The 27,887-nt window shown below is 39.5% G+C and overlaps 2 protein-coding genes across 13 annotated transcripts; one reads left to right on the forward strand and one right to left on the reverse strand.

Moving 5' to 3' along the window:
• The first annotated feature begins 3,786 nt into the window (after positions 1 to 3,786).
• LOC103705722 (uncharacterized protein At5g03900, chloroplastic) lies at positions 3,787 to 22,230 on the forward strand. Of its 6 annotated transcripts, none has more exons than XM_026804310.2 (13): positions 3,795 to 4,384; positions 5,162 to 5,269; positions 5,374 to 5,474; positions 5,679 to 5,789; positions 9,772 to 9,841; positions 9,936 to 10,001; positions 10,588 to 10,677; positions 11,086 to 11,151; positions 15,622 to 15,764; positions 17,883 to 17,969; positions 18,048 to 18,111; positions 20,005 to 20,148; positions 21,763 to 22,230. In XM_026804310.2, the coding sequence occupies exons 1-13, from the start codon at positions 3,980 to 3,982 to the stop codon at positions 21,904 to 21,906; spliced, it is 1,599 nt and encodes a 532-aa protein (XP_026660111.1). In that variant the 5' UTR covers positions 3,795 to 3,979; the 3' UTR covers positions 21,907 to 22,230. The 6 variants fall into 6 exon arrangements, with proteins under 6 accessions (XP_026660115.1, XP_026660116.1, XP_026660111.1 ...); XM_008789556.4 differs by having other exon boundaries at positions 3,798 to 4,384; positions 5,706 to 5,789; XM_026804323.2 differs by having other exon boundaries at positions 3,995 to 4,384; positions 5,134 to 5,269.
• Positions 22,231 to 22,344: 114 nt separating this feature from the next.
• LOC103705739 (glucan endo-1,3-beta-glucosidase 14-like) lies at positions 22,345 to 27,368 on the reverse strand. Of its 7 annotated transcripts, none has more exons than XR_603833.4 (4): positions 27,168 to 27,365; positions 23,920 to 24,947; positions 23,090 to 23,234; positions 22,345 to 22,675 (listed from the first exon to the last, which is right to left on the reverse strand). XR_603833.4 is itself a non-coding variant. In XM_039133314.1 (3 exons), the coding sequence occupies exons 1-3, from the start codon at positions 27,229 to 27,231 to the stop codon at positions 22,646 to 22,648; spliced, it is 1,122 nt and encodes a 373-aa protein (XP_038989242.1). In that variant the 5' UTR covers positions 27,232 to 27,368; the 3' UTR covers positions 22,348 to 22,645. The 7 variants fall into 7 exon arrangements, 2 of the variants coding, with proteins under 2 accessions (XP_038989242.1, XP_008787821.2); XR_603832.4 differs by having other exon boundaries at positions 22,348 to 22,850; XR_603828.4 differs by having other exon boundaries at positions 22,348 to 22,868.
• Positions 27,369 to 27,887: the final 519 nt, after the last annotated feature.

The following is a 27,887-nucleotide window of genomic DNA, read 5'->3' on the forward strand; positions in this document are numbered from 1 at the left end:
CCGGTGTCGAGATACCACACCGTGTCGCTGTCGGGAGCGGTGTCTTAAATGTCATCATGAGAACATCGTCGTCTCTTGTCTCCTCTTTCGCGACCAGATTCACATTTTCTTCCACCTTTTTTCTGAAATAGCACTCTTTTGCGTAGTGCCCATGCTTGCCGCAGTTGTAGCATTCGACATTTTGACGATATAACTGGCCGCCTCTCCCACGACCGCATCCTCGACCACGCCAATTCTGCTGGCTTGGCTGGTCCTTTTCTTCGAAGTTGTTTCCACGTCCGCCACCTCTACTGCGACCATGACCGCCACGGCCGCGTGCCCTTCCTTGGTTTTGCTGCATGTACATCACCTTGTCCTCCTTGATAGTTGCCTTAGCTTGTAAGGCCTCCTCGAGCAGCTCTTGTTTCTTCTTCTTCTTCCATTGTTCATGCGCGTCAAGTGAACCGGTGAGATCATCGATGGTCATCTCTTTCAAATTTCTTGATTCCTCGATTGCACATACAACGTTCTCGAATCTTTTCAACAACCCTTACATCGGTTAGGGTTTCTCCATTGCGTTTGAGTTGATTTACCACTGTTTGCACACGCGGGATATAGTCAGATACTCCTTCTGACTCCTTCATTTTCATGGCCTCCAACTCGCCTCGCAAGTTTTGAAGCTGCACTTGTTTAACTTGGTCGGCTCCTTTGAAGACCTTTTGCAAAGTCTCCCATGCCTCCTTTGAAGTTGTTGTTCCGGCGATCTTCTCGAAACCTGACTCATCCACCGCTTGGAACAGAAAGTAGAGAGCGGTCTTGTCTTTCATACGTGTTTCTTTCAATGCCTTCAATTGACTTGCTGTCATGTTATCAGTAGCTTCTGGCTCTGTGTAGCCATTCTCAACTACTTCCCACGCATCTTGTGCACCAAGTAATGCATGCATCTGAATACTCCAATTATCGTAGTTTGACTTCGTGAGTCGTGGCAGCAGCATCTGCCCCAGCGATGTACTCCCGGGATTCACCATGGCTCTGATACCAATTTGATATACAGAGATTGTTTCTTTAAGAGGAGGAACAAGAGTGGATTCACACACCTTTCTTACTATTAATTCTCAAAATATATATTTCTTTCTTCTCTGTGTATATAATAAGCCACAGAATACAACTCTTCTTATAGACCAAAGCAAACTCTTAGGTTCATACAAGAATAAAAGCAAAACAGAATTCTAAACGACAGCATTAAAGTCTGACCCTTGGTTACATAAACAGTCATAACCTTTTATGGAAAACTCCAAACGTCTGGGAACTCTAAACCTCTGAATTTTAAAGCACCTCATGACCTGTGCTTGCCCCTTCAACTTCTCATTTAAGGCTGCCTTAAAATATGTGACTATGCTTGAGTTTATCCTTTAACAGGCTTGACATGTAGTTCCTTCTCTCAGCTGCTATTTGTTGGGAACTCTTTAAACGCAGCCAGGAAGCACTAAGAACATGTTGCACCTCTACAACAGATGGAGAAACTTACAAACAGATCGCATGAGCACTATCTCATGGATCGTTGGAAGCCAAACCAGTTTTATCTGAAAAGTTTGGCTGCTAATTTGCCTCCTTCAGTGAAATGATTCACATAATCATGATAGCATTTCTATCCTCTTGCTCTTTTGGCATTGCAACCTCACACATTACTTTACTTGTGAATTTTGATCCACTATTGTCCTTCCTTTCTCTTGCTATGCAGAACGTTCTGGTCCAAATTTCTCTGATTCAATTATTTTCATAATTATTAGCTGCCTTGGAGTAGCCGATGATGAGAGGACGCAGACTGGAGCCTTCCAGCTCAACGGCCCCTTCTCCAACTAGTGTAGGAACTCACGGTCAAATACTTGTCCAAGACCGAAAGCAAGATATGTGGAAGAAATAAATGCTCACGACGAAGAAGCGAATCACACGAAACAAATACGTCATTCAACCAAGCCAAAATGACAACAGCAAAATATAGAGCCCACCAAGAGATTCACACACCATGAACCACCACCACCACCACCACCCAAAGTAAGCTTGAGAGGAATGATTACAAGAGAAGAAGCCACCAAACTACTAACCTTCTCTAGTCCTTGTTCTCCGAAACGAGAAAGACCATCCAAGAGTTATGTTCCTCGCTTCTCTCATTACATGCATGAACACTCTTATATGACCCCCACGACTTAAAACACGACTCAAAAATATTTACAATAAGATAGACTCGTAACCCAAGATATCTAATTAGTGCCTACCAACAAGACATGATAAAACTACATTCTATTCCAATGCTCTTGTATGAGTGTAGAAGCCCAAATAAATCTTTCTGTCCATACACTCATTGCATGAATAAAATAGCATGACACAGAGAAAATGTAGCACTAGCTTTCAACAGCCAGAACACCCTTCTAGCAATTCCCAACAGTGATTTTCTTCGTTCTGGTTGTACGGTTGTCCTCAACAAGTTCAACAGAGAGGCTTGGTCTACAAGGCGATGTCCGAACTGCTTAACCTTACCAGTATATGTATATTCCTTCTTCATGTGTGATTTAAGAATTACCGAGTGAACGAAGAGGAACTCTTGTTTCTTCTACACCAGAACTAACAAATCCGAACTCAAGGTTACATGGACCTCCGAGATACATCCCTACCTTCTCCGGCTTCAAGTAACTTCGCCAGCCATCAAGCCCGGGTAAAACCCTCTTCTTTTTACTCTGCTCTTCTTCTTCTTCTTGCCTCTTTTGTATTTCTTCTGGCTTCTTTCCCATCATCCACATAGAGGTTTGGTTGAAAGCCTCGGTTTGAATCGATCCAGGATCGCTATATATTATAATTTCGTCTATCTTTCCATCGGCCCTTTCAATAAGTTTTTAGAGCTAAATGTTGCAGGAGTCGGTGGCTTTCACAACTGCTTACATCTTTGCATGGTTCCACTGTCCTTTGGCTACCCCCTTCCTCAGGAGTCTTAAAAATCAACTTTGATGCTGCTGCAATGCAAACTAAGTCAGCTGCTGGGTATGTTATACGAGACCATTCACGGCGTTTAATTCGAGCTGGTGGTAAATTATTGCTTTCCTCCTCTGTTTCTTATGCTAAATTAATTAGTTGCTGCTTGGTTCGGACTTTGTGTTGCTGTTACAGAATTTCAGGCTTCGAAGACATGGTTGTAAGGGGTTGCGCTCACTCTGGTTAAATGGATATCTAAATCAACCTCAGTTACACGTCATAATCTTCCTTTTTTACATGATATTCACACCTGGATCTCAACCAGGTCTCATTGTATAATTTCTCATATTTATCGAGAAGGTAACCAAGCCGCTGATTTTATGGCAAATTTTGCTGCTATCTTAAATGCTGACTGCTGGTGGATGACCTTTACTCAAATAGGAGGATGACTGATATGTTCATCATCCATGTGTCCTTTGCAGCTTATTTAAATCATCTGGGTTGTTATCTTGCGCTCTATTCTTTTTTTTCAGATGGGTTCCAGATGATTATTATTAGTGCCAACTCAGTTATTCTGTGTTTGGTTGTTACATTGATATCCTTCACTCTACTAGCCTATCTTGTACGGCTAATACTGATTTTTGCTTTTAGGGGTAGGGCATTGTATATCTTAGTTTTGTAACTATTAAAATTGTTTGCTCAAAAGCTCCTTATTCTACCAAAAGGAAAAAACATGGTCGATGCGATCCCAGCCATTCATCAACCCGCCCGCCAGTACAACTCGGCCTTCGTGAAACGCCAAGTTCCGTCCTCCAGGGGAAATGGTTTCCCATCTTTCTAGCCAAACTCCCTCACCAAGCCAGGAGCCGCTGAACAGGCTAAATACGAGTCCCGACACCCGAAATTTTCTCGGCCACTCACCCGAGACGTGACCATCTCAAGAACGGAGCCACAGAGCTTAAACTCCTCTCCTTCCTCCTCCTCCAATGGCGAACGCCTGAGGCACCCCAAACCCTACCCCCCCTCGCAATCCATGGCCTCCATCTCCGTTTGCTTCGCCGCCTCCGCCAGCGCTCGCCACCTCGCCTCATCCAAGTCCCCTCCCCCTAAACCCTCGCTTCTTTTCCGATCCCCTGCCGACCTCTCGCTTTCATCTTCATATCCAGCTTCGATTCCCCTCCGGATCGCCATCAGACCTCCGAGCCCTAGGGTTCTGGTGGTCCGGTCGAGTGTGGAGTTTCCTGCTGGGATCAGGCCCGGCGGCGTCGTGGAGACGGATAGGCTGCCGTCCGATGTGCGGAACCGGGCTATGGAGGCCGTCGATTCGTACGGCGGGAGGGTTACGATTGGGGATGTGGCAAGTCGAGCGGGGCTCAAGCTGGACGAGGCCGAGAGGGCGCTCCAGGCACTCGCGGCGGATACTGGTGGATTCTTGGAGGTATTCACACGATTTTTCGTTTTTCTTTTTGTTCTTATTCCCATGATTTTCCTTTTTGTTTTTCAAGAAGTAGTTCTGCTCTTATTTAGATCAATATTTTTATGAATAAAATACACAAATAGTGGTCAGGCAAGTTCCAATCACACCGCATTAACTATAAATACATGGTTAGATTCACAGATATAGTGATTTAACTAGGGCTATAAATTTTAGAGTGGACGATAGATGAAGAAGTATTTACTCCTATTTAGCAGGAAAGACATGCAAAATTTAAGGGATGTGGGCCGATGTTGGAAACTTTGATTTGTTAATACTTGAACACTGCACTTATCAGTTTTTTTTTGCTTATTTACTGAAAAAAGCAATTATAGCATTCTGCAATATTTTTCTCCAAATTTATGGCCAAGTTGTACATGCTTTAATTGCATTCATGCGTATGCAGACTTTATGTGTTTGATTATGGAAGCAAATTTATCTCGAACACCCCGTGCCCCTCCCCTCTCTTCCAGGATGACCAAATTGCATTTTATTATTTTCCCTGACAATGTATGAATAAGTATAGATAAATGAAACAACGGAAATGGTAAACAATGAAAAAATGATCTAGAGGAGCAAATCTTGAAGTTCTAGAAATATTGTGTTTGAACGATATTATTTTGTACATATAATACATTTGAAATACTTATTTGAATCAAGTATGTCTGCATACTCACCTTTCTTACTACTATTATGGTTCTTGTCTTCATAAGACAATCTATTTCAAGATTATATTGATAGGTGTCAGATGAAGGAGATGTTCTTTATGTTTTTCCAAGGGATTATCGCTCAAAACTTGCTGCCAAATCTCTTCGAATGAAAATTGAACCTTTGCTTGATAAATTGAAGGTATGATGAGTCTCATGCCAGTTCTGGATTATTTTTTGCTTGTTAGCATAGATTTGATTAACTCGTTGGACCAAGTATGAGTAAATCCTTCTTCTGCCCTGCAGGAAGCAACTGCATACTTGATCAGGGTTTCCTTTGGAACAGCTCTTATTGCCTCCATAGTTATTGTATATACAACAATTATTGCGCTCATTACAAGTCGGAGGTAGCTGCACGCAGATTAATGCGTTAATTTTTATACTCTGTGTAGCATAGAAAATCTCTGTGTATTGCAATTATCAGCTTAATGGTGTCTTTATTCAACTGTTGTTATTTTTTTTTTCCTAATATATCATTCTTATGATCCGTCCTCTTTATGGAAAAAGGTTAGATTTGCGAAAAAATTGCCATGCTATCTTTTTGATGACAGTGATGAAGATGATTCTTTTGATGACAGTGATGAAGACAATCGTGGCAGACGAGGGGGCAGGTCATATGACTCTAATTTCACTGTTCTCTTTCGTCCATCCGACTTATTTTGGTAATTTCTCTTTTAAATATTATGGTTTTCTCTGGTTTATCATCTGATATGTTTCCAGTTAAATTTCTGTATGCTTGAAAGGAGGCATGCGTATGTTCAACTGAAATATTATCGGACACATTATCTACCTGTTGTCTCTCTGTTTTGGGACCTGTATTCTACCTCTTTCAATTTATTTCACATAGGAGATATTCTATCTGTCTTTAGCGTTGCTACCTTTTGAATTTGATAGCATCACTCATATGCTTTGCTTCTTTTTACTTTACTATCTCTTTTTCTTTCTTCTCTGTGTTTTCAAATATTAGTTTAGGATGCCATTGATGTGTTAGTCGCTTACATATATAATTATACATATTCATATACACAAGCATGCATGCCTATAACAGTTTACTAGACACATGTACATAACTACAATTTTGAGTTTCACATGTTATCATTAGAGGTGATCACGGGCCTTCTGGCCCGCCCAGCCCGTCCGGCCCGGCCCGAAATTTTTCGGGCTTGGGCATTGAAAAAGGGCCCGTTGGTCGGGCCTGGGCAGGAAAAGCGGCCCGACCAAAAAAATCGGGCCGGGCCTGGACACTTAAAAAAAAAGCCCGATTCGGCCCGGCCCGACTATAAAATACTGATAATATTTAAAAAAAAAAAGAAACCCTAAAACTAAAACTAAATCCTAAACCCTCCCCTCCCCTCGCTGAGAGCCGCCGCGACCAACCCCCCACCCAACCCCCCCCCCCCCAAACCCCCCCCTCTTTCCGTCGCTGAGAGCCGCCGCCGCCCCCCTTCCTTCGCTGAGAGCCGGCGCCCCCCCTTCCTTCGCTGAGAGCCGGCGCCCCCCCTTCCTTCGCCGAGAGCCGCCGCCCCCCCTTCCCTTCGCTGAGAGCCGCCGCCCCCCTTCCCTCGCCAAGAGCCGCCGCCCCCCCTTCCCTTCGCTGAGAGCCGCCACCCCCCCTTCCCGTCGCTGAGAGCCGCCGCCCCCCCTTCCCTCGCTGAGAGCCGGCGCCCCCTTCCCTTCGCTGAGAGCCGCCGCCCCCCTTCCTTCGCCGAGAGCCGGCGCCCCCCCTTCCTTCGCCGAGAGCCGCCGCCCCCCTTCCCTTCGCTGAGAGCCGGCGCCCCCCCTTCCTTCGCCGAGAGCCGCCGCCCCCCCTTCCCTTCGCTGAGAGCCGGCGCCCCCCCTTCCCTTCGCTGAGAGCCGGCGCCCCCCCTTCCTTCGCCGAGAGCCGCCGCCCCCCCTTCCCTCGCCGAGAGCCGCCCCCCCTTCCTTCGCCGAGAGCCCGACTCGGAGAGGGAGAGGTGGGGGGGGGAGCGGGAGAGCTCGGAAGTTCCGAGTCGGAACTCGGAGAGGGAGAGGTGGGGGGGAGGGGGGGGGGAGCGGGAGAGAGGGAGGGAGGTCGGGTCGGGCCTGTCGGGTCGGGCCTATCAGATCGGGCCTGTCGGGTCGGGCCTGGGACCAGATTTATAAGGTCGGGTCGGGCCTGGACAAAAATTTAAGCCCGACAGTCGGGCCGGGCCGGGTCTGGGCATAGCCATCGGGCCTAATTTCTGCTGTGGAGCCCGGCCCGAGCCCGGATTTTGATCACCTCTAGTTATCATGTGCTGCAGTTTTAAGTCTTTCTAGCACTTTATTCTATACACAAGCATGCATGCCTATAACAGTTAACTAGACACATGTACATAACTACAATTTTGAGTTTCACATGTTATCATGTGCTGCAGTTTTAAGTCTTTCTAGCACTTTATTCTATCTTCTCAGTTCATTAGTGGTTCTTTTGATTTCTTTTGCTCATGTCGATTCTTTTTTGTTCCTTTCTTAATTCTTGTAGAGAATTTTCTTGAAAATTGATATTCCTTTTATTAGCATTATGCAATAAGCTGATGTAACCCTTTCATTTACCCTTCTAGGAATCTAGGAACAACCTATGTCTAAGTATGTAAAGAATTTTATTATTTTATTTTTATTTTCTCCAAAAAACCAAATACATGGTTCATGTGACAATCTGACCTCAGTGGCTTCGTTATTGATTGCAGACACAACCTTTGTCACCATGATGGTTGAGATAATTGCTTGCATTATTTAGCATTGCAATTTTACATAAAGACATGGTGATATGCTTTGAAATTTGAATATATTGGAATCTCAATGACTAAGCAGTTTGTGTAGTGATTTTTTCCTCTGTATAGCTTTCGCATTGGCAGCAATATAAAGAAATCTCGGCATATCATCAGGTTATTTTCTGGTGGAAAGTCAAAGAAAAGGGAGACGAATTATGAAGCTTTTAAAGTATTATATCTTGGCATAACAAACTTAGAGCTATATTTTTCCCCCTTTTAGACTCCTTGTTTTAATGGGTCTTTATATCCTCCTATAATATTAATATCTGACATTTTTTCTCTCTATTTCTTGCTAGTAGTTCTGGTTGGCTTGTTCATCTTGTGGCCTACTTTTTTGTTATTTGTTGTTTTTCTATTTAGGGTAGTGTCTCTCTTGGACATATAGCCATGGAATTCTTCTTTTCATCTATTATTAATATTGATATTTGTCTGTCATCCTTAAGTTCATGTCACTGAACTTATATGCTGGCAGGCAATGTCTAGACTTAGGCTTTGAAAATTAAACACAATCTTAACCCTCTTGAAATATTGACTCAGAACTTTTATCATTAATAAAATACTGGGTATTATGTAACCATGTGAAATCAGTATTCAGTTCAAACTGGTTCTTCAATGGTGTAGGACAACTGAAGATAAGCTCTTCCAATAGATATAAGCAATGTAGAGAAATGACAGCAGAATTTGCTTTGTTTCATAATTCAGATATCACTATAAGGTAAATTAAACGATAAGCTGCTGAGTCACATCTTTGTAGTGAAAGAAAGGGCGGCCTAGTATACGCAGCTCCTGCCATTGTGGGGTTAGGGAGTGCCAAGTGTGTGCAGCCTTTTCCCTATGTGTGGAGAGGTTGTTTCCGTATTTCAAACCCATAACCTCTAAGTCACAATAAAGCAATCTTATTGTTGCCAAAAGGCTCACTTTCCACATCTCTATAGTAAAACTCTCTTTTTTCGAAAAAAAAAATGCTTAGATGGGGGCACACCCTAATAGACTTGATTGCAGTCGTTGCAACTAAACCACTCGTCTGACCATATGCTTTTAAAAGATAAGCTGTGGAGTCACATCTTTGTAGTGAAAGAAAGGGTGGCCTATGCGCGGCTCCCTCCATTGTGGGGTCTAGGGAGTGCAAGTGTGTGCAGCCTTTCTCATGTGTGTGGAGAAGTTGTTTCTGTATTTCGAACCCATAACCTCTAAGTCATAATAAAGCAACCTTATTGTTGCACAAAGGCTCACCCTCCACATCTCTATGGTAAAACTCTCTTTTTTCGAAAAAAGAATGCTCATATGGGGTCACACCTTGCAGTCATTGCAATTAAACCACTGGTCTGATCATATGCTTTTAAATGGATGTGTGCACATTTGTTAATACATATTTCTTTCTTATCCAAACATCTGGAGTCATAAAATCAATTTAAATCTTAAACATGGTATACCTAACAGATTCACAAACTACAAACGTACATCCAACAATAGATAAAGATTAGCGTCCCTGCTGTGCCAAGCCTAGATATGATATTTACACATAATTAAGATGCATAAAAGAACAGATCATGTTCATTATGATTGAGTTTTTCCATTTGGATGCCTTGAGTTCTGCACTATCCCCAGGCTTGTTAGGAATTTGAGCCTGCCTTTTTGCTTTCTCTGTTCTGCTGGTTTCCAACCTCATACCTACTCTTAAAGAACTTATATATAGTTAAGAATTTAGATTGTCTTGCGAAATATTTGTTCTTTTGTTTGTTGTTCTACATTTGTTATTATTAACTTGCAGTACATGCTTCTTTTAATTATGTATGTTCGTTGGAACATAGAATAGATGCATGAATGTATATCTTTATGTGGTGATGTATGTATGGTATGTCATTTTCAGGTACTGGGATCCATACTACTATAGGAGGCGGCAGATGAGCACAGACGACCGAATGAACTTTGTTGAATCTGTAATAAGAAAGGGCTGACTGATTTCTTAATTTCCTTAGCATCTCCTTACTTCCAAATTGCAACCAACCATGCAAATCTTATTTATTTTTATAGGTTTTTTCATTTGTATTTGGTGACGGGAATCCAAATCAAGGGATTGAAGAAGAGAGGTGGAAACTGGTATTGTTATCACACTCAAAATTGTCCATTGCTTTCAAATGTTTCACATATTAATTGTTGGTTGTTCTGTTGATTTTTTTTCTGTTAAATGTTCTTCGCATTTAAAACACATGTTTGTCTATTGAGCCATATTATCCTTAGATTATGATCATATTCTGTATTATACTAATAATAAATTAGAATCCAAAATGGTAAAATAAAATTTTATGCATCTCAGAAGTCAATGACTAGGTCATGTGGTATCCGTCTAGAGGAAGGTTTGATGTGTTACTTTTTCTTTTTTTTTTAAAAAAAAAAATTCTAACCTTCTATAAGATTAGCCAAGGGTGTGACACTCCATTAATATGATCTTTTTATGATATTAATCAACCAGATTAATTATGCTACCCAAAAAACTTTTCCTGTATTGCATCTTTAATGCATGAACAACCATGTAGTTCAAGCATTTTTTAGTTGTTTCCATTGTGTGTAATCCTCATCTGTTAGTTTTGTCATTCTATTACCATAAGCTTTTTGTAAGTCTATTCTGCTGACTTTAAGATTAAAGGATCAGTTATTTAACTCATAATCTGTATCATATGGGCAGATTGGAGAGTATATCACCTCAAATGGTGGTGTTGTTACTGCAGAAGAGCTTGCTCCATATCTTGATGTATTGCCAGCTGAAGAGACAGCGGTATGCTCATTTCTTTTTAATGGTTGTCCACTGATGAGGTCTTGGATAATGGAAACAAGATAAACTATTGTGTTTTTGTAATTCTGTTGTCATGCTTTCACCCTGATTCATTTAAATACTTGTTCGCATTATAACTCTGTCTTCATGGACACCTGTTCTCTCATTTATTGTTCACTTTTGTGCTTAACACTGTGTTGTTTCTGTTTGTGGTCTTTCATTCGATATTTGTAGTTTACTTGCTTATTACCGATCTTAAAATATCATAGAGTTTTCAGTTCTTACCTTGTGAAATACTTTTGGAGAAGGCAGCACCTTTTCAGATTGCATCCTTTCTTTAAAAATGCTTGTACGGTGATGTAGAATTTTTGCTTTGCTCATTTATTCTTAATGCTTCATTGTGAGTATCAGGATGATGAATCATTTATCCTCCCTGTGCTATTACGATACGATGGGCACCCAGAAGTGGATGATGAGGTTCGTAAAATTTCCGTGATCATGTTAGATATTTATATGAAGTTGCCCTAATGAAACTTATACTAATGGTGCTTTTTTTTTTTTTGCTTATTTATTGTTCCTGTCATTAGTTGCAACCTGGTGTTAATTCTCCAAATAGATAGCTGAAGAATCTTCGTTGTATTTTCAATTTCATATAAACATTAATTTACAAATTTAATAGCATTTTTTTAAAAGTATCTTTCATAATTCTCTTGTGGAGATGATGGAAAATTCCCATAATTACTATGAAGTATTGTTACAACATCGTCTGTTATTTACCTATCTTTTAGATTCTGGTATGTCTGACGTTTTATTTTTGAAAATTTAGTGCATCTTTCACTTGTCAAGTTGTCTGAAGAATGGAAATTTATTAACTCCTGGGGGACTGACCTGTGAAAGAGCACACAGTGGTTACCTAAATGAACTAAAGCAACACAGGGTAGCAGTGAAGGAGCATGTGAGATAATTGTCTTTTCATTGGTGCATGAAGCCTTGCTTTGGTCAAACAATGAGTCCTTATAAGAAGAGCTAATGGTAGATTGAGGAGCTTGCAACATCTACTGGCTAAATTGGCTAGTATAGTGTCATCCACAAGATAAGTTTGTCTGTCTTATGTAGTCTTTCCTCGAAAATCCTAGGTTTTAGTCTGAGGGAAACACAATTATTACACATTTGAATTTTGCAATCTTGTCTACACCCACCCTCATATTGTGTCCCAACTTTGACCTCTGACAAATCTGCATGTGCATTTTCCCCTGTCAACTTTAGTATTCTAACATTTATAATTAGATGTTGAGAATAAATATTTTATAGATATTTCTTTTTCCTCTTCTAGTATAGCAAGTCTTTGGACTCATAAATGCTCTTTGTTCATTTGAAGTAATTTTAAGCTGCTCTTAATTATTGCAGGCATTTTATATGAACCTCAACTCTGACCTTAACTTTTCTAATGTAACTCCATTAGCTGGTTTTTCTGACATTGTTTACTAATTGTGTTTAGTATAGATTTTACTACCTAAACAAACCCATTATAAAACCATATAAAGAATTGAGTCTTGGATTATTCCTTGCTGGATTATGAGGATCTTTAAAATTTACTCGTAGTCTATTATTATGTTCTTATGAGGAACACTCCAGGTACTCAGTCGCTCCGTACTATTCCGTGTCTATGGTGTTGTTTGAGCATATTGAATTTCTAACACCAAGTGAAGTTGGATACTTCTGCCTGCCATATTGCTTTATGGAGCTATCAACATTCCTAATTTTTCTAAAACAAAAAAGTGAGTCCTCACATACTTGATTGCTAAAACTAATAATTTTCTACAAGCAAGAATTGACTAAAAAGATTAAGACTGTCACACCTCGAATTCGGAGCATGACAGAGCCATGCTACTGAGAGATATAACCTACGATAACACGAAGCCAAATGTTTCATTTAACTTCCAAATTCTTCTCAAAAAAATATAATAAATAAAAGTCTAATTTCATTATCCATTAAATGCAACCAATATTGGTTCAGAGCGTTTAAATCTAAAAATAAATACCAAATCCATATTCCTCAATATTCAGAATGTCATTAACTACAAATTCACTGTCAATTTAAAATATTAAAATTCTTCTATAAAATCGTCAAGCTTGCTAGTACGAACTTCAAGCCTAGACCATCCTTCATTCCTATCGACTTTTTTTGTCTGGAGAGAGAAAAATAAGAATAGAGATATATGGGCGACACAGCTCAAAAATAAATCTTTCACTACCATACCAGATCAAGTATAAGTTTTTGCATGAATCAATGCATTATATAGAAAAAATAACAATTATTGCAAAATAGAACATATCACAGTATTATATGATAAAGTAAATCATAAAGTCAATCATGCATACATAAATCATCAATATGTTGCAAACATGGTTCCAAGTGTATAGCATAAATAAAATCATAAATCATTTACTATTTAATCATATCATTGATCAAATTACTACTCTCAGACTAAATACTAAGGTCACTATTATACCCATAATAGGATCGTAATGGACAAACGCCAACTACTATTACTCGTTGGTAGGGTCGTATGCCAACTACTATTATCCGCTGCTAGGGTCGTATGCCAATTACTACTACCCACTGTTAGGGCCATATGCCAACTAATATTATCCACTGGCAGGGTCGTATGTCAACTACTATTATCCGCTGGCAGGATCATATGCCAACTACTATTACCCGCTGATAGAGTCGTATGCCAACTACTATTATCTGCTGGCAGGATCGTATGCTAACTATTATTACTTGTTGGCAGGGTCGTGTGGAATTGGATGTCGATCTACCTCACTTTTAGGGGCCATACATAGCTATCTGAGCGCCGTTTTGTGATAGTTCTTAAAACAATTTTTCTTAAGTCATATTTCTTAAATCATATTTTTTTGAATCATAATGAATAAAACACTAAATGGTTTTATAGAGCTTATAGTTCATAAATAAGTGTTTAACTGTAGAATAAATAATCATGAAGTTATTCTTTTCATGACAAAATACAATTTTTATAAATATGATGTTCATAGTTCATAAACAAGTCATTAATATTAAAATATTCATGAAATCATTATTTCACAATAGATCATGAGTTTCATAATATCTTTTGTTTGATCTTTAATTTTAAGAAAATATGATATCATCAACATTTAGTAGCATGAGCATAAAAAATATGTAAAAATTTAAAAAACTAATAAGGAGTGTCAGGGTTACAAGTTCGAAATCTAGTAAGGAATATAAGATTTACTTACCTCTTTTGTCTTAGGACGTCAGATTTCGCTAGGCGACTCTGCTAGACCTATTTGAAATATTAACAACGAAATTAATTTCTAAATACTAACTTTAAATAAATAATTTGGAAAGATTTGACCAAGCGTACGGTAGTTTCGTGTGGGTCAGGTTTAGACGTTTTGCTTAATGAATCGGACTCAATCGAACCAAGATCAATCAACATGGTTCATCAATGAAGGTTTCTGGAACATTCAGCGGGGCTGAGGTGATCGGTCTAGTAGGCGGCCCAGGCATGAAGGCGGATCAGGGCCTTTTGCAGAGGTCAACTCAGGTTCGTAGATCAAGTCGATGGGATTCGGTTCATGAATCCATGGGTCTTTTTAGAGAAAGGAAGATGAGAGAGAAGAAAGAGAAAACATGAGAGTGAGGTATGGTTCTCTCTCTCTTCTTTTTTTTTTCTTTTCTTCTTTCTTCTTCTTCTTTATTAGTAAAACAGAGGAAGGGGCGGCTAGTGGCTATTATCGTGGTGGTCCTGCAAGTTGGCAGCTGGCGGGGGGTTGGCGGCAGTGGAGAGTAGCCAGCGGTGGCGGCCGACTGGCCGATTTCAACCCAAAAATAGGGCCAAGAAGGGGGTTTATTGGCTTGGTCATTCTCGGATCCCATCCCTCTTGCCGACGGCTAGGGGTTCGGCTCCAGCTTAGGGCCGATGCAAGGAAGGGGCCAGGGCCGCCGGTGGCATTCGTCGCCGGCAGCGGTGGTCGGAAAAAAGAAGGAAAAGAGGCAAAAACAGAGCAAAACAGGGGATCCTTTTCCTCGAACGGTTTTCGGCCAAATTCTCGAATGGCAGCCATAAATCCTAGTCGTCCGAAGAAGAAGAAGGAAAGGAAAAGAAGATTGGAGTGTTACCTCACTTTTGGAGGCGCCAACGACCTCGATTTTCAGCGAGCACAGTGACGGGCAGCTGCAATTTTGATGCGAGAGAGAGAAGGAGATGTGATCACGTAGGCCTTTGATTTGTCAAAGAAGAGATGCGTCTAAGATGATTTTGTTGTTCTGTAAAAATTTGTTGAGAAAAATGTTCATCCAAGAGAAAATGCAGATGAAAAGTAGTATAGTAAAGCAGCTTGGGTATGCGATAAAATGCTGGAAAGATAGAGAAAGAAAAAAGAGATGGATAGCAGGATCATATCATTTACATCGTTTGTTCTAGCTGGTGTGAGTGCCCTTACCTACTTAATAATAAGCAATAGTGGTGAGGCCCAAATCAGCCCACAACTTAGATATTATGTAAAGCCCAAAAAGATGTGCAAATCAAATATCAAATTCTTTAGCTGGATTCATATGCTAGGCCTGAAAGCCAGTGTATCAGGTTCCTTCTTCTTGTTTTTTTTTTTTTTTTTTTTTGTGAACTGCCTAGTTTTTGCTTGGGTCAGAAATGCATAAAGCAGCATCTTCCTGGTATCTCTCATTTGTGCGCAGATGGTCAAAGCTATCTTTGCTAGCTTTTTTCTCCATTAAGTTGGAATTCTTGTCCTCTATTTACATATATGTTATGATGCAATGATGCATTCGTATGATTGGCAAGCAGTCAATACCCGTTTGATTAATAGAAATCTTGTTAGTATTAGCAGTACATGAGTGTTACTTGGACGTTTCTGCTTTTCTAATGTGGTTCCTGGGTCATGCAGGGAAATATTCTTTATCGGTTTCCATCATTGCAACGAACTGCTTCATCCCAAAGGGTTAGCAGATTGGAATATGTTGGTAAAAAGTGGGCTAGGTGGGTTAATGGGGTTGAGAGATATTTTAAGGAGAAGAAGTGGCAATTCAGGTTAGTGTTTTCCATGATATTTACCTTAAACTTTCAAGTTATCAAGACAATGAAGCATTGTGACATACTTTTGGTGTTGGTCTCTTGGATTCTACTGCACTTTTAGTTCTTTCCAAGTCTTTGTCGTTTAAGTTGATTCCGAACATTTAATTACACAATGTCTTGGGTCAGGTAAACTGCAAAGAGATGCTTCTACTTGTATGGTTTTTATGTTGAAATTCGGCTTTAAAGTATTTATGTGAAAAAGTTATATGAGATAATTGACATTACATTTCAATCTTATTTTCACCAAACTAAATAACTAGTAAAGAGTATGGCAGGGTCATTTTCTCATATGAATTTTGACATCTAAGCAACACTTGCTTTTGTGATAAAGGACATACTTTTCGTATGCTTGAGTTACGAGTTCACTTGTATATTAGAATCACTTCTGGATGCACAAATCATTTCTTCCTGAGTTCACTTGTCTTACAAACATATATAAGAATGGACTAATAATTTATCTTGTATATTGTTGATATTCCTTTCCCCCCCTTGTTTTCCTGGTTGTTTCTTGTTGAGTTCTCTCATCAGTTTATCTTATCCCATCATAGTAAACCTTCCTCTTGCCATAGTACGATGGATCCCCTACTGACTAAAATTTTACAAACAGTTCCTTTTGATATCTAATACATTTTGAGTCACCAGGTTTAATTCCATTTTTGCTAATTGATAATTGCTATTTTAATAATGTTAGCAGGATGCCGAAGTAACTATCTCTTATATGTATATCTCCCCTGAATTTAAAATTGTAGGTTATGGATAAAACTGATTTTATACCCTCCCGTTTTTTATTACACTCTCATTAGGCATCTCTTTTTTTTAAAAAAAACATGCATATGAAGGGCACTTGTAGACTGGGGAGTTCTGATAGCAATGTTAGTGTTTAGAACACCATTTCGTTATCAAATGATTGAAGCCTAAATGCCTAGTGACTCCTCTTGTGTTACCTCTCTCTCTCGCCCCTCCCCCCTCTCTCTCTCATAGCTTTGTGGCAGACAAAACGTACTTTTCACTGTCCATTAAGATAACACCTTCTTGTTGCCCACGCTTTAACCTGCCATCACATTTGTCCATATGCACCTTACCAGCAGTCAAGGTGCTAAGTCAAGGTGCTGCATTTGTATGCTTCACGCCACATTTTTCTTAATTTTTGAGATGTCATAATGATCACATTCTCTAAAATCAGCATTTGGTCCTCTTAGACCCATGTTTTGTTTGAACTGGGAAATATCATGTTTGTTTCATGTTGTTTGGTCCTTAGAATCACTGCTGTTGAAGAAGTTATCATGTGTTCTTGAAGCATCTTTTATTGGAATTTCTGGAAGATTTAGAGATTTTCAGTGAAAACATTCCATTCAGAGATTTTCTTGGTATTGCTTTTGGCATCTAATGTCATGGCAGTAGCATAAACTCAACCAATCAGCATCATAGACACTTTCTTGATCAATAATTTCCTCACCTATTCTTGTGTTGTTTATTACATTGAGTGGATACACATTAACCATGATATACCCCTGGTTTCCAAGACTGTTGTCTTTATGAAATTCTATGCCAAGACAATTTCTAACAATATGTAATAGCTGTTTTTATTCCATTTCGACTTTTAGTTACTAGATAGCCTCTTGCAATTATTTTTTGGAATGTTTTGTGAAGACTCCAAAAAATGGATCCATAGCATCACACTTTGCATGTTGCTAACTTTTATTAAGGAAACCCATGGAATAAGTGATAATAAAGGCCCATGTGACTGGTTTGTCCCATGGCTTTTGCCCATCAGATTATCTTCATACTGTCTGGACTTCATGCATGCATTTTTTTACCATGAAATTATGACATTCATAAAATACTGGAACAAATTGCCACAATATTTTTTTTAATAGAATATCTCAATTGCAATCATCATGCTTAACTTTGAAGTGGGGATTTATGTCTCATTGATGTTTTCTTGTCACAATATTGCATAACGTAATAATTAATTCACATGAGCTAAAAGTATTTATTTTTTGTAATTGCGATAACTCAAGTCTGGTCTTGCCTTTTGATTCATTTACATAAAGAAAGCTTGTGACTTTGCAGTAAAACAGGGCCATCAGAGAAGGCAATGGTCATAGGTCTGGGAGCACTCAATCTTTTTGGAGTAGTTGTTCTGGATAGCATGCTAAGGTACCAATTCTTGCTGCCTGCTTACTAATGTCCTTGCACTAATCCTTACTGTTTTACTGACTTTGCACTTGAATAAAGGAACACGACAGTTACACCCAGGGGCTTCATTTCATTTGTCGCTGACTTGTTTCCTCTACTTCGGGTCTGGTTTGATTTTCTATCTGATAAATACTTCAACGTTTTCAGTTTGTGCTAATTTATGCTTTAATTTTATGAACTTCCTTAGCATTTAGACTTTATATTCGTAACTGAAAATTCTCCTATCATTATCTGAATCAAATTTTTGTTTTTATCTTGAATTGCATTACACTGACTTGCTAGTAATTTCAAGTCCATATAAACAAATTCCTGGTTCAAAGAACAAGTTGTTCTCATTTTAGTGTTTTGGCTTATGTGGGATTGGTTGATTTAGAGGGGAGTGTGTTGCCTCACCCCGTGAGGCTGGGTTGATCAGGAGGAGAATACGTTGAATCGCCTCTTGAGTTGAGACATGTGCTAAATAGAAAGAAGAGAGCAATTTGAGTAAGTTTAAGGCGAAGAATGTTTGTTTCTTGGTAGGCAGCTTTTGAAGGCTCAAAGTGCAAAAGGAGGGGAGAGTAGAGCGGTGTGCAGAGGTATGTCATTGTGACTTGGATTTGTACACTACTAGAGTCGTATATGTGTGATGCATGTGAGCCTTTTGCAGAGTTATGCTTATCAACAAACCAAGCATGAAAGTGGAGAGTGAGTCGTCAAAAGGCATGGAGAGTTGGGATAAATTAAGAATTTATGAAAAGGTGGAGTCACTTGAGGTGAAGTCGTAACGCTGAGCAAAAGAGCTTATATTGATGTTTAGGTACTCGAGGTGTTAAATACATTTGGTGATAACTCGTCGAAAGTTGGCAAGGCTAATAGATTTTGGCAAAATTGGGTGGTATAACTTGTCTCTGATGGAGATTTATTTTGTTCTTGAACTTGTTTGCTTCTTTAAGGAAGTGAACATTGCAAGAGCTATTATGAGATGAGGAGAGTAGACTGACCTAGGTTTCACCATTGGTAAATAATGAAAATCTATGAGTTTGGAAACCATATTATTTGGTAAGTTACTTGATTTCGTAAATTCTTGCTCTATTTCTCTATCGGTTGGATTAGATGGTAGCTACAGGATACATGGTGGCTTTACCCAAGTCTTGCACTTCCTAATTGATGGTGTTCTTATTAAGTTTGCAAAATGATATGAAACCCAGTTCTGTCCTGAAAATTCTAATTGATCTGTGGTTTGTGGTCTTTGGCAAGGGCCTTCATATGCAGTTGGAATGGAGATTGAATAGGAAAAGATGTTATTCGCCAGGAAAAAGAAGAATCCTGTAGGAAAGTTTTGCATTTGTTGCACAGAATTTTAGTCGGTCTCAGGAGGATCTGGAAAAGCGGTGATAATCACCAAGGGTGAAAGTTTGTGAGGCACTTCTAGTTATTTTTTTGGCTCTTATCTAGAGCTTGGAAGATGCATGATCCATCATGTTTTGCTACTTGGCAAGAAGTTTGGAGTATAAGCAATAATTCTAGAAGCTCATCATAAAATTTGTATCTTGTAGCACCAAGGTCTTAGCTGATTTTGGAACTAGGGCTACCCAGGGAAATAAGCAACTTGGTTTTAGAAAGTTGGGAAATGGTTCTGTTTTGAACCTCTGGGCCCTTATACTGTAATTGCTTTGATTGACTGCTATCTGTTTGCCATCTCAGGATTTGATTTTACTGACAACCAATATTCAGCTGATATGGAAAGGATATTTAGGTAGCACTAACACAAAATCTAAGGTTTATGGCAATAAACGTAGCAGTTTCTTCTTGATTAATGAATCTGAGGGACAACTAATATATTTTATCTCCCACATAGGTCTGGCTGATTCGTGCGTGCAATTTATTGGTCCTTCAAATTATCAGTTTCTTGTACATGTTTATGATTTCTGGACTTATATGGGGTCCACATTCAGCCTTATTATATCCAATAAGCATTTTGTCTGTTTGAATTTAATAACACAACAGCCATTTGCAGATCTATGCTGCTGCTTTTTTTGCAATTCCTTTGTTTAGATGGTTCCTGCTGCGCAAGACTAATGTGGATATTGAGAAGAGGAATCGAGCAAGACAACAGCGAGCACAAGCACTTGAGTTGCCAGACCCATCTCTAAGAAGAAAGGTAACGTTAAAGAATCATCATGGGAAAGATGTATTCCAATACTTTGTATTGTTGACTAGATGGGCTGTGTTGATGATCTTCTGCATCCTACCCAAGACAATAATATTGTGTTTGCACAAGGTCAGATGTAGGCAGCCTTATCCTCGTGTATAGAGTGGCAGCTTCCGTATTTCAAATTCATGACACCTAGGTCAAAATAGAGCAACCTTACGATTGCAGCAATGCCTGACCTCTACCATTATCCAGTTATGATCCCAGGAATCCATTGATTGGGGACAAACCTAATCTCTGGCATATTTTTGCACAGAGTGGCTGCTCCAAGGCTTGAACTTATGCTATTGTATTAGTCAGCCCAAACTTTTTACCAATTCACCAAGCAATGGCCCTTGGTAATACTGTATTTTTTTACCAACATAAATTCTCAAGCCAACTGGACCTGCTAGTCAAGTGTGGGCTAATTTGGTGTGCTCACTGTGTATCCTCTTGTTGAAGTACCAACTCTCGACCTGGATGTTTCAGTACCTGGATCATTCAAAGCATCAATTAAAAGAGAAGAGGTGACCATAGGATTCGATGCCATGTAAAACACTTTGACGTCATTTAGTCTCAATAAGCCTGCAGAATTCTGCACAAACCTCTAGGACCTATTCTTTTTACATTACTGTTTAGCCTTAAGAATAGTCTACATGTTTATTTCACTTTCTAGGACTTGGATATTTTAGGGCCTAGCTATCACCTCGACGTTTTGAGCTAGCCTATGACGTCTAGTTTTTTCAGCTGCGTCTGCTTACGCTCTAGTTGTCGGGGGGCTAGCTGGCTTGCTGCTTTCTCTCTTCTTACCGCTCACGTTTGGTATCATTGCTGTTTTTATGTTTTTGTATTTATTTCAACTTCCTAGGAACTTCCTAGGACTGGGATATTGTAGGGTTTGCCTGGCATCATTGCTTTTTTGTTTTTGTTTCCCTACAATTAGTAAAATCCTGTATGGAGATTGATGTGGGAGAACATTGTTTGCCCAAAACTTCTAATATTCCTAGCTTATATTTTCAATCCTTTTGGAATGTAAAAAGCTGTGCTTCCAAAAAGCTTTGAAGATTTTACAAACAATTGTTAAAAAAAACAAAAGAGCTTCACCACGTGTTGTTTGATGTACTTCATTTTTCTTCTTGAATATTTTTGAAAAGAAAAACAGAAAACAAAAGCAATACGAAACAAGCCCTTCGTTTTCATTTATTTCCTATCTCCATATGATAGAAAGGAAAACCAAAGAAAAGGCAAAATTATACTATATTTTAAATAATTATCGTATCAAGGATAACTAGGAAAAAGAGAATAATAGGAAAAGAGAAACAAGGAACAAGTGGAACGCAAGCATAACTTGTTTAGAATGTATGTACACACATTAATCATCAACAATTTTCTTGCTGCATTGCATATCTTTTGTAAACTAGTGAATGCTCAGAAATCATGAAATTTTTTAAGCTACTAATCAATATTTCATTATAGAATTCTCTACTTGTATTTTTTGCATATTCTTTTGGATCCATGTCTTGAGTATGGCATCCTCGTAATTTAACCTTGAGATGCTCTTTGGCTGCTTTGCCACATTTCCAGCTGGTGAATGCTCGAGACATGGCACGACGAACAGTTATTGGTTCTGACAGGATAGTATATAGTACGGAGGAAGATACCTCCGACCAAGACTATGAGGGCAGAGATTGGGATCGCAGGTTCAGAGAACTGGAGAGATCAGACTGAAGGAACCAGAATGGTTGATTCTCTGGATTTGTGCTTTTCCAAAAAGTGAGAGTTTGCCTTTCACTTGTTGCAATGTTGCTATTTAATCTGTTTGTAACTTAAAAGAGTCATTGCCATATGGTTCTACTGAAAATTAAGGTGCAAGCAGCAATCTGATTAAACATGTCACTTTGACATAGAGGTTTTTGTAATTACCAACTGCAGGAGAATCTCTGCTATGAAATGACATGTCAAGGAGGGCCTCCCCTTCCATGCCCTCCCAAATCCTGCAACTCTTGTTTATAGTTGTAAATTATGAACTGAAAGGATGCACGATGCTTGATGCATATAAAGGGAAAATGTAGGGTTATTTTGCTTAATATATGCTATTATGTGTCAAACAGGTGAGCTGCGGCCACATTGAAGATTGCTTGAATGTATTCAATTCTTCACGCAATCTCATAGCAAATGGCCTTTATTGTTTATGAAGTAAATAGCAACCTGAGAGTATTACAAATCTCAAACGCCGGTCCCGAAGGTTACATGGACTTGGAGCATTCATTATTCCTTCAAAAGTTAAACATTAGTTTTTCTAAGTTTACTTGCTCGTTGCGATTTATTTCTGCACAAAAGATTTTTAAATCAACTGCTTTTCTGTCCCTAAATTTCAGCCGGTTGCTTTCACCGGAGCCAGTTGTCGCCAGCTTATGCTGCCAATCACAATGTGATATAGCAAAATTCAGGCACAGCGTAGGGTGCTTCAGAGTAGGAGAATCTCTAGAGGATTTGCCTGCACCAAAGACAGTATCTGGGTTAGGTCAATAAGTAAAGATCATAGGTGCCACAAGAAATACACGGTGCTTTGTATGTGGAATCCGTGGCAGGCGCATCATGGCAAAAAGATGACACTCTGTTGGAAGGAGTCCAGGAACAACAGCAGAAGGGAAGGGTAGAGGCTGCAACGCCTAGAATATCAGGAGCTTCTGTAAGGGCACGAGAAAACAAATAGGAATCTGAAATCTTTGCAAGAGACGATACATACAGGATTGATGCTAAGACAAAACTTGACCAATGACCGTATTGCTACACTAACCGTCAGAAGCGGTCACGTTTGACAACTCTTTCAACTTTTTCTAAGCTTAAAGTGGAACTGGACCTATCAAGACAGAGAAGCGCACGGAGAGGATTTCAACCAGCCAATTACCTGAAGACCTTCCGAAAACTGGTGGGGGCAATAAATCCTCAGCCATTAGCTGTTCCTCCACTTCGCTCATCATCTAGATAATATGCTTTTAAGCTAACAGGAAAGCTGCTATCGTCATGATGTGAAGGCCTAGCCCATGAATCACCTGCATTTACAGATAGGTTAGTCCTTTTTCTTCTTTTTTTTTTTTTTTTGCCTCCAAAAATCTAAAGGGTATGCAGTGATCAGGACTGCTAAACATCAATTACATGTCTTTTCTAGTAGATGTTTGTAGCACACTTAATCCTTCACATACCACATTAGTAGCTTACTCTACCTTACAAGTTCAGCAGCAGAAAAAAAAATAATTCTAAGAAAGATTGGAATGCTTCCTATTTTTTCCAATGCCATTCATTTGATCTGCCACCAAAAATTAATTTTCCCTTATATTTTCAGAAGTGCACAGGATGAACTAGAACAATCCTAATGGAGAAATATTATCAGAATACGATTGACTGGCTAAAGAAAACAAAGTGGAATAGAAAAAAAGACTAGATAGATTTGGTTTGATTCTTTTTCTGTGAGAAACAGAAACAGAAATGGTCGTTTCTACCACTTGCATGCTATAGTAACTGATGCATCTCCATCTCATCATGAAAAAGATACTGGATCAGCTCAGCGCCGTTGTGCTGTATCAGGTCTTTGATCTCATGAATAAAGACTAAAGCAGCAAAGTATAAGAGAATGAAAAGAAAAGGAATCTGCCATTATAAACTACAGCACAAAAAGGCCCAATGCTTACGTGAAAAATAATATGACAAGCTTTGCACAGAAGGATGTGGATCTCTTACCATCCGCTTGGAAGATGATGACATTAGTGGAAGGTAACCACGTAATCCAATATTATAAACTGGGGTACCATCAGGATAAAACAGCCCATAATTCCTTTCCGAGGTTGGCCCTGGTTTTAAATCTTCATTAAACAACGCAAAAACATAGATATCAATGGGCACTGACGGCTTCAGGGGCGTGCCCTGATTCATTGCTATCCTTCGCAACAAATTCCCATTATAAATTGCAGCATTCTCTGGAGTGGCCCCTGCCTCGTCAGGATCTCCCTTGGATGGCCACCCAGTCTCAGAAATCCTTACATCAATATCTGTCTGACCCATTGCTTGAATTGCAGTATAAACTGAATCGACCTGAGCATCAAGCATGTTGTCATAATTCAGATTTGTATTTGGATCAGGGACTCCTGCATTAGGCTGGAAGAGGACATATTCCAACGAGATAGTATTCGGGTTCGCTTTGTAAGCGAAGTAAGGATAGGCATTTACAAGGAAGGGGGACTTGGTCATAGAATGGAAGTTGAGGAGGGGATGAATATACTCAGCGAGATCCTGGCGGAAAGAGCCTGAGGAAGGAGGGTAGGAGTTTCCCAAGATGTCAAGGGAATGTGCAGTGGTGACGTTCACTTGCTTGTCCAATCCGAGGGCAACGAGAGCTTGGTATACTGATTGCATTGCTGGAAGAAGGTTAGACTTCAAAACAGTGTCATTGCTAGTGAAGACCTCATTTCCGACAGTGATACAGGTGATTCGGGTATGTGGAATGTAAGGCTTGACATGCTGTTGGAGCCATGCTTGGGCTTTTGCTAAGTCTGTCATTGTTGACACATTCTCATTGCCAATTCCAATTATGAACTCAATGTTGGTATTGAGAAAGGCACTGAGGACTTTCTGGTCAGCATCATAGAGCTTTACTCTGCTGATGTTAAGGGATTGGAGGAGGCCAGCAACTCGGGTAGGAGAAGGGAGATTGTTGGCAATCTGCCCATAGTTGATTCCAATCGTGAGGCTAAGAGTTTGGAGGACTTGACCTGTAAAAACAATTTCTCTTGAATCAATAATTTAGTACTCAAGAGAATAACCACTTGCTTATTTTCATTCGTTAGGCAACTGCTATGACCAGTATAAAATGGAAACTTTCATTTAGCGATGACCCTAGAAAGGAAACAAGCTTCTAGCAGAATATGCCGGAGGAAGCAGCCATAACATTTGTTACCCTATCCAGCATCAGTTGAAGAAACAGAAAGCTCTTTCTATAGTAACCAGAGATACGCATATTGATGAATGAAATAGATAAAACCAGAAACAATAAGTTCTAATACTTCATCACAAGCTTGCAACCATATACATACCACAAAAATATACATCTCTTTAATCTTGAAAAAGGACTTGAGTGGGATTCTTGAAAAGCTTCCTCCAATGGGAAACAAGTATATCTCGCATAATCAAAAGTAAAAGACATCCCCTACTCAAAGGAGCAACCTCTCAAGCACTGTATTAGGAAAAAAATTGGATTTTTGCAAGGCCCACTACAGTGCAAGAATATTACTTATAGGAACACAAAAGCTGAACGTGTCTCCAAAAAGATTATTTCACAGAGTACATTGATGACAACCATAGAATACACAAGCTGCTAAATATGTTTTGCAACTCTTGGAATTAGAAATTCAATGTCAATCTCGATAAGATTTAAAGCTTACATGTCATAATGTGAAATTTGAGAGAGAGACAAGAAAACTATTGGTAAACTATGACATGCTTCATGTCTGCTCAAAGACCGCATGATATTAGCACGTCAGTACCCTTTAATTGGATGACAAAATCATAATCTAGGGATTTAATTTCGAACAAATTTCAGTAGTCCAAAGATGGTCTCCGTAAACAAGTTGTTTTATTAAATTTGATTAGTAACACAAACTCACAAAAACACAACAAAAGAGAAAAAGAATGACAGTTTGTCTTCCACCAAACCTTATAGAAAGTATATTCAGTTTTTCTGTTGTACTTGTCCATCTCCACATTTTATTATTGAAATAAACTTCCACATGATCATGTGATTGTGGCGGTGTTGAAAAGTAAGAGATTCATTTATATTGTCAATTCTAAAATGAATCAGCTCCTGGCAGTACTTTTTTCTTTCCTAATCCAATTGAGTCAGCAACCAATACCAGCTTGGCTACCATGCCGCATAGAGAATAGTTAGATTTAAATTAATAGCTAATTTCAGCTCGTTACCAGACCCTAGATCTATAGTTAAATTAGAGAGGATTCACTACATATTTTATAATATTTTTACGTCTTCTGATGACGGTGAGCTCATGCTCATTGGCACATGCAGCCATGTGGATGTCCGCTCCAAGAATTAATTAATCATACAGTTTATTTAGTTAAGTATTTGAGAATAAAAATAGTATACTATCTTTTTTTTTCTCTTTAAAATACCGAGCATACTGCATCTCAGAAAGCAAACTAGAGAAAGTCCACACATCATAGGAGAAGATTTGCGAATGACACAAACAGAAGCGCAAGAATAATTACTAAAAGAAAGGCCAGAAAAGTCAAGGAGAAATTGAGATCTCAAAAATTTCAGGGAAGAAGACAGAGAACTTGTGGTTTTAATTGACCGAAAAGTATTATGGGGGAAAACAGGGGAAAAGGACAAAAACTACGAAAAATCTTCATTAATTCGTAATTCTTGATTCAGATGAAACCTGCAACGCTTCTTTTAATACTTTCTTATGGGAAAAGAAAGGAAAAAACTCCCAGTCAACCGATTAGGAACTCCAAGAAACCCAATTTTAGTAAAATAAAAATATCAGAAGTCGATGCACAGAGATAAAGAAAATAATAATCCCACAAACTGACGGCATCAAGAACTCGAGAAATCTAAATTTATCATAAATAAACTATCAATGTCAGTTGATCAAGAACTCCAAGAAACCTATGTTTATGAAAATTGAATTGAAGAGAAAAATCAATGTGAAGAGATAAAGAAAACAATCCAGCCAAGAAGTAACGCCATCAAGAAATCCTTCCAAGAACGTAGATCTATAAATAGGAAATGGAGGCGAAAACAAAGATAAGCTCTGTTTCACGAAATTAAGACTTGCAGTTCTAGCTTCCTCTCCTAATCTGAAAGAACTACCGACCAATGCAGGAGAGAAGAATTTTAACAAGATCAAAAGATAAGGTCCAAGATTTTCCAAGTGAACCTCGAGAGAGCACGAGAGAGAGAGGAGGGGGATTGGGACCTGAGAGAAGCCAAAAGACGAGGAGGAGGAGGAGGAGGAGGAGACGACAGCTCCGTACTGCCATTGCTTTCTCCAACCCACCACCCTCGACCTGGATTCCACCCGGCTCTGCTTCTCTCTTCTCGAGCTTTCTTTTCTTCTGGAATCTCTCTCCCCGAAATCTAAACTGCGAACTCGCGCTCTAAGCATCGAGAGGAGCCAGCTATTAAAATAAAAAAAACAAGGAGAGTTCAGGAAGCTAACTTAATCCGTTCCGACACGTGTCCTCTTCCTCCCCCCCCGTCAGGATTATAACGGATATGGGCAATCCCGTTAATTTGAATGGATTTGGGCGGAGGCGAAACGGGATGAATGCCACCGACAGATGTCGGTGGAAACCCAGCGTGACATAGACATGCGGTGGTGGGTGCTCCGACGCGGCATGACGCATGACGCAGTAGACCGGACGTGTCTCGCCCGCCGAGTGCAACTCCACCACTCGCCGCCTTGTCACGTGGGCCCGCAAGGATTCTCCCTACTTGGTTAGAAAAAAGAATTCAGGTTCCGGCTGACCATGGCGATTAATCCATAACAAGTCCTTCCTCACCAGCTCCTTTTCTTTTCTTGTCTCCCTCCAGCCCACCTTTCTCATCCCTGCCTCTGAAGGCCCTCAACACGAGAATAAAGCGAGCTTGGCCTATCATGCAGATAAAATATATAAAAACCTTTACAAGAAAAAAA

The sequence above is a fragment of the Phoenix dactylifera genome, chromosome 14, assembly GCF_009389715.1.
Source record: "Phoenix dactylifera cultivar Barhee BC4 chromosome 14, palm_55x_up_171113_PBpolish2nd_filt_p, whole genome shotgun sequence".
In the NCBI taxonomy this organism is placed as follows: Eukaryota; Viridiplantae; Streptophyta; class Magnoliopsida; order Arecales; family Arecaceae; genus Phoenix; species Phoenix dactylifera.